General features: G+C 47.7%; 1 protein-coding gene across 1 annotated transcript in view; it reads left to right on the top strand.

The window, feature by feature from the left end:
* The window catches only part of MYO15A (myosin XVA), a 103,686-nt gene that overhangs the window by 75,143 nt on the left and 14,158 nt on the right, over positions 1-14,385 (top strand). The window contains exons 49-56 of the mRNA XM_077918666.1: positions 1,082-1,287; positions 2,965-3,101; positions 4,686-4,758; positions 6,298-6,370; positions 7,253-7,326; positions 9,692-9,774; positions 10,804-10,934; positions 14,054-14,148. Coding sequence (XP_077774792.1) covers positions 1,082-1,287; positions 2,965-3,101; positions 4,686-4,758; positions 6,298-6,370; positions 7,253-7,326; positions 9,692-9,774; positions 10,804-10,934; positions 14,054-14,148 — 872 coding nt within the window. The remainder of the gene's footprint in view (positions 1-1,081; positions 1,288-2,964; positions 3,102-4,685; positions 4,759-6,297; positions 6,371-7,252; positions 7,327-9,691; positions 9,775-10,803; positions 10,935-14,053; positions 14,149-14,385) is intronic.

Raw genomic sequence — 14,385 nt, 5'->3', positions numbered from 1 at the left:
TATTCGACTTGCAGAGCTGCAGTTCCCAGCGTGGTTCACCAGTCAATCCCTCTTCCCAGGGAGCTGTGGGAATTGTAGCTCTGGAAGGGGAATAGGCATCTCCTAACAACTCACATCTCCCTTAAGGCACTCTACTTCCCAGGATACTTTGGGGAGGCCATGACTGTTTGCCAGTGCCGGATTTATGTATAAGCTAAACAAGCTATAGCTTAGGGCCCCACTCTCTTGAGAGCCACCAAAAAATTTAAAGGGGAAAAAACCTGGATGTACATTTCCAAAATATAAGATAAAAAACAAAATAAAACCTACATCATTTTAAGTTAGAGCTTATAATTATTTCACTATTAATATACTTCTTCTTAATTGTATTTCACTATTAATATACTTCTTAATTGAATTTCAGTTCAACAATTACTTTGATAAAATACATATTTTGTTATGTGCAAATGGCTTTAGATGCCTATTAGGTCCATAAATTACCATACAGCATATATTCAACACAAAAAACAGTGACAATTTGTTGTTGACAAAGGACAGCTGGACATATAAAGGGCCCCATTACTTTCAGTAGCTTAGGGCCTCATCAAACCTAAATCTGGCCCTGTTTACAATAGTGCTTTAAATGTATCGTGCAGACGGGGCTCCCAGTTGCTCAAACTAATCTGACCTGGAGCTCTGACCAGTGACTATCACATGACCTACTTTGGCCTATTTGATGCAGTTCTCTTCTTGACCAGAGGCAGTATAAAAGCTGTATGCCCACTTGCCATCCCTAAGGCTGGAGGTTCAAGACTCACTGCGAAAATCAAAATTAAAAGGGGGGGAGGGGGAGGAAGAAGAAGAAAAAGACCCACTGCAGACCTGAGCCCTGAAAAGAAGGCTTTCTTCTTCCACTGACTGTTAAGGGCATAGTTCTCCTCTGGCTCCTTCTATCTGTCTCCATTTTCTGTCATGATAGATGAAAGCCCTTGACCTGATGTTGCGAGGGAGCAGCAACAGCTCTACCACCATGAAAGGCGGGGGGGGGGGGGGAGAGAGAGAGATTGACAGCATATAACTCAATGCCTTCTTCCTGGTGTAGGCTGGAAGTTTGGTGCCATCTATGGGAAATCGGGCTTCTTCCCTGCCGATTGCGTCCAGCCGGTGGCAGCGCCAGATTTTACCCACCTTCCCGCGGAGAAGAAGGAGGAGCCCAAGGACAAGCAGGCCAAAGTGGCTGTCCCGGCCTCGGTGGCTGTGGCTGTTGCATCCGCAGCCGTGGCTCAGGAGCTTGACAAGACGACTGAGGCGAGTGCAACGTGGAGGGGGTGGCCATGTTTCTCATGCCAGGCCTCAAAGCGAGGTGGGAGTCAGGATTCGGGGCGAGGAAGGAAGCCCCGGGAACGTTGCAACGTCCACCACTCTCTCACCAAGGTGACCAGAGAGGGAAGACCGCCAGGAAGCTGTCCCTAAAGCACCACACTCTCTTCCTCCTCGCTGTTCATCTTGGGAGAAGAATTGCAGGGCAAGTCCAGCCCTACCATTAGACATTTGCCTCAGGTGGCAGATACTGGTGATGCAGCCACAGTAGCCCCTTGGCAGTTTCCCCTACGTGCCCTGGACATTCCTCTCCATTAGAGGGGTGCAGCCTGGAGAGAATTATGAGGGCCAGACAGAGAAGACAGGGTGGGAAGGGGGGGCTGCATCTGGGCCTCAGGTTTTAATTACCGTATTTTCCCATATATAAGACTAGATTTTTCCCCTTAATAAATTATGTCAAAAATTAGGGGGCGTCTTATACACAGATAGCGCCGAGGCCATTTTCTTAAATCTGAGTCCCCCAAAATAAGGGGCGTCTTATACATGGAGGCATCTTATAGATGGAAAAATACGGTAATTAATTTAATTAAACCTTGCTGTGCAGAGTGGATGCCTCTTCCTCTGAGCCACTGGACCCAAGGGGAAGTTGAACCACCCTGGCACCTGCGTTATAAGGACAACCGCACCTGTTATCTCCCTTGCGTGGCGAGTTCCTGCCCCCCCAGTGGAAATAATGACATGTGACACAATTATTAAGGTTAATGGGATAAATAAGGCCAAAACTTTATTGGTTACAGGTGATGAGCAGTATTGGCTTAGGCATTGGTCCTAACCGACTATATCCGACTTCAGCCTGTCTGCTTGAAGTCTGGGAAGGGTTAACCACCAGTAGGGGGAGCCCTGCTGATGCACATCAACTAGGAACTCCCCTGGGGTCACCGATAGGGGGCGTGCCTTAGGCCCTCACCTCCCCAGGCTTCGGACAGGACCACGCCCCCCGGTATCCATTATCTGACTACCCTTCAATATGCGGGGCAGGTGACGGCGCTTCCTCCCCTCTTCCATCTACAGAACTATACCAATGCCTAACCGCCAATACCCAGAAAGTTGTGACGATTTCCTACGAGGTAGGCGAAAACCAAGTGGCTGGTGCCAATTTGCCAAGTGGAAAAATTCCTACCAGGCCCCTCAACGGCGACCAACCAAGGTCCATAGCAAGGTCAAGGAACGAAAACCTTATAGGGCGGGAGGGTGGGAAAAGCAGGAACAGCTGGCAGGTGGCAAAGAGGGAGATTCCCAGCCGCGTCCTGCATTAAATAGGGCAGGCCATGCCCCCTGAGCCAGCTGATTGGCCGACCAGGGGGTGACGCGGCCGGGAATCCCCCCAATCGTGCAGAGGGGCCATGAAGCCCGCAACCCCACCTCCTCCGTAGGGCGGAAGTGGCATTCCTGCATGGGTATCCCCTCTTCGAAAGCCACCCAAGCCCTCTGCCACCAAACCCATTGCCACTGTATTCAGGGAACTGAGAACTGGAAGGAGCAGGCAGAGTCCCAGATCCACCTGGGCTGCAATAGGTCCTTGGCCTTATCAGAAAGACTGTGCCCGCACACTCCCGACAGAATCAAGAGACGAACACCCTGGGCCTCTCCTTTCTTTTCCCCCAGGTGTGTCTGGCAGGCAGCGAATTCGCAGAGAGCGCAGAGGGCTTTCAGGGCGCCAAGGACATCGGCCCACGAGGCGGCCCCTTCAACATGCTGGAGTTTTCCAAGAAGTATTTCCGAGAAGGGCAGAGGGCAAAGATGTGAGTGCGTGCGGACAGACGGAGCCCCCTAAGGGCTTGTTTGCCCTCGAGAAACGGAGGCCGTCATCTCAAGTTTGGTGTGTCAGAGTTGGTGTCCTGAGGCTGCAATCCCCCGTGTAAGGAAAGCAAAGGAATTATGGGGTGCTGCAACCGTGCCCCTCCACCCACCTCAGCATACCAGTTAGTTATAACACCCCTGCTAACGTTTACGGGGTGCGATCATCGCATGTCTTGGGATGACCAAGAGGTAAGTCAAGATGGCCCCCTCTTTGCCACGGGCAGTTGGCTCTCTTGCAGCATGTCAACCACCGCGATTCGCGCAAATCGTTTGCCTCTCAAAGAAGTAAATTGCATCAGAGGTTGAAGTGAGATAAGTTGGGGGGTCGCCTGAAGAGGAAAACAGACCCACAAGCTACTGCACCCTATAGCTGGATATGTGTATGTGTGGCAGGCAAGACAGCATGGGATGGGTTTTAACGGGTAGGAGAGGGTATATTAATTGCAATTTCATGTGCCCACATGTGTGGGTTAAGCAAAGTTTCAAAACCCCATCCTTGGCAGCAAAATTAAACGCATAGGAATTAGGCTGTGAATGTTAGGATATTTCCGTTCCACCTTAAAAGGGAGCAGGCTTTGTGAGTCACAGAGTCTGCGTATTTCCTGTTCACAGGATGTTTATGTTTTTGATAGAGCTGTTGTCTCTCTCTCGGTGCCTGAACACTGAAGCAGGTGGTCATGTTTTTTCTTTGTTCTGACCAATGCTGAATAAACTTAAATAAGGCTCTCCTGCGTGCATCTTTCGCTGTGCATTATCTGCTGATAAGAGCGTGCATCAGCTCTGGAATGTGGCAAGCTATTTCTGGAGCTCGTGTCGCTAATTGCTGATACTGCGTGTCTACGGGAGATCGATGGACGTCCGGAGGCCACGTGGGGCCATGATGGTCTTTGTCTCCCTGGCAGTATCCCAACAGTGAAACCTTGTTTTGAGCGAGACCAGCTATGGAGTAATCTGGCTTCCCCCTTCTTCCCCTGCTTAACAATGAATCAGGCAACAACTTGTAAAGTAATTTTTTTAAAAAAAAAAATAAAGATTGACTTACTTTATAATCATGCATTGGTTCACAGCAAAGGCAGCAGCAAATCCATGCAGGCAAAATGCTTATGGTATAACCAGCTTCAGGCACGGGAATAAGGGTTCTCCTAATAACTCTCAGAACCCTCAACAAACTACAGCTCCCATAACTCTTTGGGAGGAAGACCATGGCTGTTGAAAGTGGTATCATAGTGCTTTAAATGTATGCTGTGGTGGCGGCCACACACACACACCAATTGTCCCAGTTACAGCCCCTCCTGTTTACTCTATTTATTAGCATGTGGAAATGAGGTGCAATTTGGGAAATCTTTGTGAACGAAATGCCCCCACCCCTGACAAAAAGGGCAGGGAATGGTTTCCCCCCCGATGGGCTTGAGCTGGTCCCTAGGGGACCAGGCAGTCACAGATCCCAAGGGAAGAGGGAAAGACCTCGTCCGCCTGGAACCTTCCCTGAAAGGCAGGTTGTAATTCATGTCTGGAATTAATTTCAGGGATCCCAACAAGCAGAAATCCAAAAAAAGTGGTGAATCGAATGGCATGGCAGATATTCTGAAATTCACCAAGGTAATACAGATAGTTTTATTGAGCAATGATAGTTTTCTTCTGACTGGCTGCCTCTCTATATGTGCGTATTGTGGACTCTAATGGGACCCCACTGAAGGGTGCCCGGAGGTCTTAAACTTTGGTATGAATGGTAGGAGGGCCCATTCATTTTAAGGAATGAAACTTGATTTTTCAAATTTATTCAATGAGGGGGTCTTTAAAATATGTTTTTGGGTGTGAGGAATTCAAATCTGCTATTATTTTTGTGGCTGGACAACATTTAGCCTGGTAAACTGTTTGATGAAGAAGCACATAAACTGCTTCTGGAAAACCAAAGAATTTTAATTTTAAAACGTCAGGTAATGCCTAATAATAATAATAATAATAATAATAATAAACTGCAAGTACTTAGCAATCCGTTTTAATGATTTCTATGCAATTCTACACACATTTTACTTACCCGGCAAAACTAAATTATATTAATTTAACCAAAATATATTTTGAATTCCCAAGTCATATTTTTTTATTGCTTTCATTAAATATTTTCTTGAGTTACATGTTTCAACTTTTTAGTACCCCTCACTTGGGGGATTTGAAAGTTGAAAAATTCGACATGCCCCCATGTCACTGAGCCACTGATAATTGTTTGGCTTGCACCGGGGAAATCCCTGCCCACTGCATCCCCAAACAGTTATTTATGTTTAGCAACATTTATGCACCACTTCCTCCCCATCCAAAAAAAAGACCTCTAAATGGTTTACAAAAGGAAGTGTAAAATATACATTTTATAAATACATATAAAGACAAACATTAAAAACTAGTTGTATTTTTATAAAATTGGTTTGTATCCAGTATTAGTCATACTCAGAGTAAACCCATTGAAATTAATATCTAAAAAGCTGTCATGCAGCACGCTTGCTTTTTCCTTCTCTGGAGGGTAGCACTCGAACGAATGGATTCAAATTACAAGAAGGAAGATTCCCTTCCAACTCTATGATTCTATGACTTACTTAGGTCCATTATTTTAAATTGATCCACTTTAAGTACAGTGGTGCCTCACAAGACGAAATTAATCCGTTCCGCGAGTCTCTTCGTCTTGCGGTTTTTTCGTCTTGCGAAGCACGGCTATTAGCGGCTTAGCGCCTATTAGCGGCTTAGCGGCTATTAACGGCTTAGTGGCTGTTAATGGCTTAGCGGCTTAAAGAAAAAGGAAACAAACTCGCAAGAACTCACAAGACGTTTCGTCTTGCGAAGCAAGCCCATAGGGAAATTCGTCTTGCGGAACGACTCAAAAAACGGAAAACCCTTTCGTCTAGCGAGTTTTTCGTCTTGCGAGGCATTCGTCTTGTGGGGCACCACTGTAAAGCTTAGCTGGATACAACCCATTAAATAAAATGTCAGCCTCCACTTCTATGTTTCGTTAAACTAACGCAGTTCAGGTCCAAGGGGTTTTATTCAAGTGTGTAAAGCATTGTGTGCAACTGTCACACCCCTTTGCTTGCCCCAATTCCTTTGCCCATTGCCTATGGAACCAAACCTCTTCCTTCCTTCCCTGCACAGGCCCCCATCCAGGAGTCACTCATTGAATTCACGGACAGCAGCCTGAACAAAATAGCTGCAGAAACTTTCCAAGGTGAGGAGCCGGGAGGTCCACTTTAGGAAGGCACAAGCAGGACCCGGGCAGAACAGCACGCTTCTCTCCTGCAATTCCCAGCAGCTGGTAATCAGAAGTATCACTTCCTCTGATCGCATGAGGAGAAAAGTGATCAGGCATGATGGGGCAGGATCTTTTTCTCGTAAAGTTGTAGTTCCGTTCTGTGTGTGTGGCAAAGGGAAGACTCCAAATGACCTTGGAGCACATAGTGTGCTAAGGAATTCTCTCTCACAAGGTGGGTGGCTTTGAAAGAGAATTAGAAAAAAATCACAGAGGATAAAGCTGTCAGTGGCTACCAGCTACAATGTCTGGGCCAGGGGTCAGCAAACTTACCGCGCCTCGGGCCAGTGTCTCCAGCGCCGATCGTGCGGTGGGGGAGCGCGTGCCCATACGCATGCACACACACTATTTCCCGCACACTTCCGGGTTGGAGGAGCACCGGAAATAGCTTGCGCGCATGTGCAAATAACGCTTGCGCATGCGCGCAAGCTATTTCCGGTGCTCCTCTGACCTGGAAGTGGGCAGCTGCGCAGCGCAGCGCCGGTAAGAGCGGGCAGTGGGAGTTGCTGCGGGCCGGATAAACGAGTCCTTCAGGCCTTATCCGGCCCGCGCACCTTAGTTTGGGGACCCCTGGTCTAGGCTATTTCTCCACTATCAGAGATTGCATGTCTTTCTGAATACCAGTGGCTAAGAACTGCAAGTGCTTCTGTGCTCTGGTCTTGCTTTTGGGTGTCCCAGGGGCAATATGTGGGAAAGAGGACTCTGGGATAGATGGGCCACTGGCCTGATCCAACAGGTTCTTCTTAACTTCTTATCTGGAGTGTCTTTCTGTGTGTGTTTTATCTGCATCTGCTTTTCCAGCTGTGATGAAGTTTATGGGCGACCTCCCCCTCAAAGGACAAACTGAGCTAGAGGTGGTGTGTTCTCTTCTCAAGGTAATCAAGCTTCCTCTCTTCTTTTCAGGTTTTAAAACTGAATTTTAATAGCAACAAGCAAGTCACGGGGGGAAAGAAATGAAAGACAATTTCGTTTCAAAAAAAGGGATAAGTTGTCTCAATTGTCAGTAAGAAAGTGCAGGGTACAGAGTCAATAATTAAACATATCAAGAAGGAAAGGATGCGTGGTCTCTAATTACCAAAGGATTCCATGGTCTAAATTAAAACAATTACCGGTACATATTTCCCCCCCCAAAAAGGTTAAGAATTACATTCAACTGTGCTAAATCCAGACTCTCGCATAGACCCATTGGGCCTGGCATCTCTAAGCCACTTGTATTTGTATATAAGATAGGTAAAGGTAAAGGGGGCCCCAACCATTAGGTCCAGTCGTGGCCAACTCTGGGGTTGCGGCACTCATCTCGCTTTATTGGCCGAGGGAGATGGTGTACAGCTTCCGGGTCATGTGGCCAGCAGGACTAAGCAGCTTCTGGCGAACCAGAGCAGCGCACGGAAACGCCATTTACCTTCCCGCCGGAGCGGTACCTATTTATCTGCTTGCACTTTGATGTGCTTTCGAACTGCTAGGTGGGCAGGAGCAGGGACCGAGCAACGGGAGCTCACCCTGTCACGGGGATTCGAACCGCCGACCTTCTGATCGGCGAGCCCTAGGCTCTGTGGTTTAACCCACAGCGCCACCTGTGTCCCTTGTATATAAGATAAAATTAGGGCAAATGGCAAAAAGTGGTCTCAAGCACTGTGGCCCTTGGGCAATTTTGGCTTATGCAAGATTTTTTCAAGAGTAAGCTGTTTTCTGGCCCTTGTGGGGAATGGAACCTGTGGAGCCAACGCAGAAACAAGCTCCAGCGAAGTCTGGAGCTGATGGAACTCCCTCCTGGGCTTATATCTGCACCGGGGCTGCACTCGCCAAGCCAGCCTGGTTGCTCTGGCCTCTCCTAGTAAACATTCTCATTCTCGAGTGCAGCTGCTATAGTCCAGAGGTCACCATTGTGGCACCCGCAGGTGAACATGCACTCACAGCTTCACTTCCTTCCTCTGAAATCAGGCTTGCAAGAAGCCTTCTGTTGTAGCCAGTACAATAACATTACGTCTTGCACTCCATTGCAGCCTTGTGCGTGCATTGTGCGCACAAAGGTTTCTCCAATTTCCACATGTGCCCACAGGCCCCAACACGATGGTGACCCCCTTTTAAAATCCAACAACATATCAAGGACACAACATGGGCTGCCCCTTAGCCCTAGTGCAGCAGCCTTCAACCTTCTCTAACCTGATACCTGCTTTTAAGCCAAACATCATGCTGCTGCAACCGCCTTAGGCCAGGCTGTGACCAATTAACCAATTAATGACCTGTAGTCTAAAGCATGCTCTTCTGATTTGCAGAGCTGCTGAGCTTGTCAGAGCCATGGCGGGCTACAGGGCCAGATTTAGGTTTGATGAGGCCCTAAGCTACTGAAGTTAATGGGACCCTTTATTTGTCTAGCTGCCCTTTGTCAACAACAGATTGTCGCTGTTTTTTGTGTTGAATATATGCTATATGGCAATTTATGGAGCTAAGAGGTATCTAAAGCCATTTGCACATATTGCCATGCAACCAGCCCATGCAGAATGTTGTTGTTGAGTCGTTTAGTCATGTCCGACTCTTCATGACCCCATGGACCAGAGCACACCAGGCACTCCTGTATTCCACTGCCTTCCGCAGTTTGGTCAAACACATGCTGGTAGCTTCCTTCACGGATCACTGCCTTGCCATGGCGAAGGGGCTTGAATTACTCAGAGAAGCTATGAGCTATGCCGTGCAGGGCCACCCAAGATGGACAGGTCATAGTGGAGGGTTTTGACCAAACGTGATCCACCTGGAGCAGGAACCGGCAAGCCACTCCAGTATCCCTGCCAAGAAAACTCCATGGACAAAGACAATAGGCATGCAGAATGTAGGCACCCTATATATAGAAATGAGCAAACCAGTAATATTTTAGGGATCAGGCTAGCAGGCGGGGCCCATTACTTACATCATAGGAGCCTACACAACACAAAACACTGTTGCTGTATGTAGGGTTTATTTTATTTGTTTTTTATCTTATATTTTGGAAATGTACATCCAGGTGTTTTTTTCTTTAAAAATTTTGGGGTTCCCCAAGAGAGTGGGGCCCTAAGCTATAGCTTGTTTAGCTTATACGTAAATCTGGCAATGGCAGGCTACTATGGCAAACTCTTCCATCACTTCCCCAGGCCAGAAGTCTTTGTGGGGAGAGAGCAAGTGGTGGCTGCTACGAGAGCAGCCAGCAAGGGCTGGGACTCCCCTGAGGCATGTATAATTCCATACTTGTTCCTGGTTCTCCACTAGCTCTGCGGAGACCACGAGGTCATTAGGGACGAGGTGTTTTGCCAGATCATCAAACAGATCACAGACAACACCAGCACCAAGACGTACGTGAGTCTCTGGTAACAACTCGCAGGCCTGTGCACAGTGATGGCTGGGGCGGGGGGGAGGCTTCTATCCAGTAGAGGCACACAGCTTGTAAACCACCAGAAAAATGCAATTATCAATGTTTCTAACCTTAAATTCAGTTATCTTCCTTTCAACCTGTTTGAGATTGAAAGAATAATTATGTCCACATGTAAATTCATCATTTCCGTGCACATTTATCATAATTTACACCTTTTTGTATGCAACCTTCCCTAACGTAGCACATTTTTTAAATGTTCTTTTCCCCGATATTTGCATTTCTGTCTACAACTGTACCCTACTAAAGTGGTACCTCCGGTTATGAACGCTTCTGGCTACGAACGCTTCAGGTTACGAGCTCCGCTAACCCGGAAGTAGCTGCTCCTGGTTGCAAACTTTGCCCCAGGATGCGAATGGAAATTGCGCGCCACAGGCCCCATTAGCGAAAGCGCCCCTCGGGATAAAAACGGTGTCAGCTTAAGAACGGACCTCTGGAACGAATTACGTTCATAACCAGAGGTACCACTGTATATGCATTTTCACATAGCTGCAGAATTTGGAGTACTGCCAGTTTTGAAGGATGGCTACGTTTCAATTCGCACCTGGTTTCAGAAAGTGCAAATTGGGCAGGTTTGCTGTTAAAGGTGAACCGGATAGCATTTGTCCCGTCCCCATCCCCCCCCCCCCGTTCCTAGTGATGAGTGCCCACCCCACCCCCCGGCCCCCATTGCACCAGGAGTCTCCTCTGTCTGCTCTTCTGACGCTGCCACCCTCCCAACTCATGCTGATTCAGAAGTCCTCACATCAGGGATACAGTGTGCTTCCGATGTCAAAAGGTCCCTACATATTGTAGGAGGGGAGAGGAGGAAGGAAGGGGGAGGAGAGAGGGATAGTACCACTCTAAACTGCATCCCAAGTGAGGCATGTCTTTGGTACCCTGTTCCGTTTGTGCATTTCTTGCATACTATTTTAACAGCCCCCAATTCCCTTCTTTGGGGGGTTTCACACAGGGACAGCTGCCAGAAAGGTTGGAGGCTGCTCTACATCCTGAGTGCCTATTACAGATGCTCTGAAGTCCTCCGACCATATTTGCTGCAGTTCCTCCAAGAAATCTGCAACAGTCCCAGCTTGCATTTCCAAGGTGAGATATTGGGAGATTCGCCCCTGGAGACCATCCGGTCAACCAGTCACAAGGTTACGTATGCGCTGTCCTGGCTGAGAAAGAGCCACGCCTCAGTGGTGGAGCACCTGCTCTGCATGCAGAAGAACCCATGGAATCATAGAACTGTAGAGCTGTAAGGGATTCTGAGGGTCATCTAGTCCAACCCCCTGCAATGCAGCCCCAGATTTCAACCCCAAACATTTGCAGGTAGGATTGAGAAAGATTCCTGGTCTGAAACCCTGGAGAGTTGCTGCCAGCCGCTGTGGACAACATTAAGCTATATCAGCCTTTCTCAACCTTGGAGCCCCAATATTATTGGACTACAATTCCCATCATCCCTAATGAGAAGGATCCCCAGTCAGGGATGATGGGAGTTGTAGTCCAACAAATGCAAATTTTGCCTTTGTTCAGTAGACTAGTTTCTACACACACTTTCCCACTGGCTTCTCTGTCCTCCACCCAGGCAAGCACAATGCATGATCAGAGTTCAAGGATACATTCCTAGCCAGGCAAAAACGCTCAAGTGGGGTATGAACTAGGCCTGGTGAGGGGCGTGGCCTTATGAGGGGTGTGGCCTGCGGAGACCCTGTGTGGGGAATCCTCGGGGGGCTCCATTTGGCTCCTGGATCTCAGGTTCCCATCCCCCGCCCTACAGCCAGCTTTTCCCCTATTGAGAATGGCTGTGCTGGAGATTTGCAGAATTTTATTTACTTATTTACTTACTTATTTAGTAGCTTGCTTCCCAAGATAAAAAACTAGGTTTGTGTCAAATGCCTTGAGAGTGCTCCCGTTTTCCTCTAGCAAATGTTATAACCGTTTTCGCCTTAAACTGCTTTGCATCAGGACTGCTCATCCGAATTTAACATTTCACAACTCCTGGGGCAGGGAAAGGGGTTAGATCCCAGGAAGTAAACGGTGGCTGCTTCTGCCTGCCCTCATCCATCAGGCTGCCCTGTTTGGGACGCTTTCCTCGCCGCTGCCCATCGCTCATTAATGAATGGAAATGAGCCCATCTGCTCAGCTCTCAGAAGGCAGCTTCAGTCGGAAGGCAGCTCACCTGTCGCAGCCGGTGGTTATTTCCTCGTGAAAAGACGCAGGTTCCAAAACTGGCTCCAGTGGCTTCAGAGTGGAAAGGAATATTGGCAAAGATAGATGACTCCCCGCTCCCCAAACTAGGCTGTTAGCTAGGGATGCCAGCTCACTGCATGCCCCCTTAGAATGGTGTCTGCCCCACAGATGGTCTTTGTACCACAGAGGTTTGGGAGCTTGGAAGATGTGGAACATGAAAAACTAGGCAGAGAGTTTTTAATCCATCTGCCAGTGCACCAGGGTGAATTTCAGGTTGCGGTGGCCTGCCAAGTCTTGAATGCACCTGATGGTAGCAAATATATGCCATCAGCTCAGCACAAGCTGAATCAGCTAGAAGTTGGCACTGGGCAGGGTTTCCCCCTGGCTGCTCTATGCCAAAGCAATCATGTGCATCCACACTTACTGCTGAAATCGAGTCTTCCATATAATGAAGCGCAAATAGCCGTCCCAGGCTGCCCCCAAGCCAGCCTTCCCCCCTCCCTGCCATCTTTGTTCACTCACTCCAAGTGACAGCAATATCAGTTGCGCTTCAGTGTTTTCTGTGTTCTCCTCCGGCACGTTTTCTGATCTGCTTTGTAGCATTTGGGTCTGGTCAGTTCTATTGTATATAGCCAAAGGCCTTTACAGTGGACAACAGAGAAGAAAAGGAAATTTTTCCTCTAAGATCTTACAACGTAGCCTGTAGCAGCTTGCAACATAAAAAGAAATTCACAGCATTAAATATTAAAATTGGAATGCATTCCCATACCTGGAACGGAGCTTCTTGGCTGCCAGCGCAAATTTGGCTCCCTGGTGGGTAATATATAGATGTTTATCTGCTAGGAGTTCAACTATTGCTTCTGTGCGGATCGACCTGGAAGCCAATTAAGAATTGGCGATATAAATTTTCCTCTGGGCATTGTATACAGGGGGCAAATCAGCAGATACTGTGTGATGTCCTCTACCTGATTGCATTCATTTATGCATTTGCAACACATATGGGGAATTCCCCTCTAAATATAACAATGGCATCTGTTGGAATCTTAGTTCTGCAAAGGCCCTGCATAGTTGTGGGAAGGTCAGAGTCTCAAGGTAATGGAGCCTTGAGTGAGTGGTCTTAATTTGGGGGTACCAAGTAGAGTAACGGGCAGCAATGATGGATGCTCTGTCTTGGTTGGCAGCCTCATCAAAAATCCAGTTTCTAAGGTCACGTGGGCTAAGGGCTAAGTAGTTCTCCGTTTGAAGATTCTAAGCATTTGGGAGGCTCCTGAAGGAGCGTCTCCACCCCCATTGTTCTGCCTGGACACTGACGTCCAGCGCCGAGGGCCTTCTGGCGGTTCCCTCGCTGCAAGAAGCCAAGTTACAGGGAACCAGTCAGAGGGCCTTCTCGGTAGTGGCACCCGCCCTGTGGAACGCCCTCCCATCAGATGTCAAAGACAAAAACAACTACCAGACTTTCAGAAGACATCTGAAGGCAGCCATGTTTAGGGAAGCTTTTAATGTTTAATAGACTATTGTGTTTTAATATTCTGTTGGAAGCCGCCCAGAGTGGCTGGGGAAACCCAGCCAGATGCGCAGGGTATAAATAATACATTATGATGATGATGATGATGATGATGTGTGTGTGTAAATAAAATGCAGTTGCAGTGCCAGCCTCTCCAGTAAGCACGGGCAAAATGCTACTGAGGCTTTTCAGGGCTGCTGTACCTTTAACTAAAAGCTTCCTGTTCATTAGTTCTACCCATTTTATTTCTCCCTGTTCAGTATTATTATTATTATTATTATTATTATTATTATTATTATTATTTTATATTTAACGCTGTACTGTTTTTAACACTTGATTGGGAGCCGCCCAGAGTGGCTGGGGAAACTCAGCCAGATGGGCGGGGTATAAATAATAAATTAAATTATTATTATTATTATTATTATTATTATTATTATTATAGCATTTGAGAAATCTGGAGCCCCACATTTCACTTCTCCTCTCAGATACTTCCTCTCTCTCATATTTGTTTCATGGTCTCCATCAGGCATCGCCAAGGCATGTGAGCAGAACCTGCAGAAAACCTTTCAGTTTGGTGGCCGCTGCGAGTTCCCCAGTAACATGGAGCTCAAAGCCATGGTGGTGAGTGCCCTGCAAGTCCCACAAGGGCTTTGCTGGATATAATGGGGGGGGGGGGTCTACACCAGAAGAAGAATGGCTTCCAAACAGGGATGGGTGGTGCTGTGGTTTGTATTTAAGAACTGTTTTCTATTACAGTATTTGAATGCTGTAAATGTTGATGGGCCTTTTTTTAACATGCTGTTTCAGTTATTGGGCACACTGCTGGTGTGCCCTATGGACAGGTCTGCTGGTGGTGTG

This window comes from Podarcis muralis, chromosome 14, assembly GCF_964188315.1.
Source record: "Podarcis muralis chromosome 14, rPodMur119.hap1.1, whole genome shotgun sequence".
Classification (NCBI taxonomy): domain Eukaryota; kingdom Metazoa; phylum Chordata; class Lepidosauria; order Squamata; family Lacertidae; genus Podarcis; species Podarcis muralis.
The sequence above is the reverse complement of the archived record's forward strand: the minus strand, read 5'-3'. Positions and strand labels throughout refer to the sequence as shown.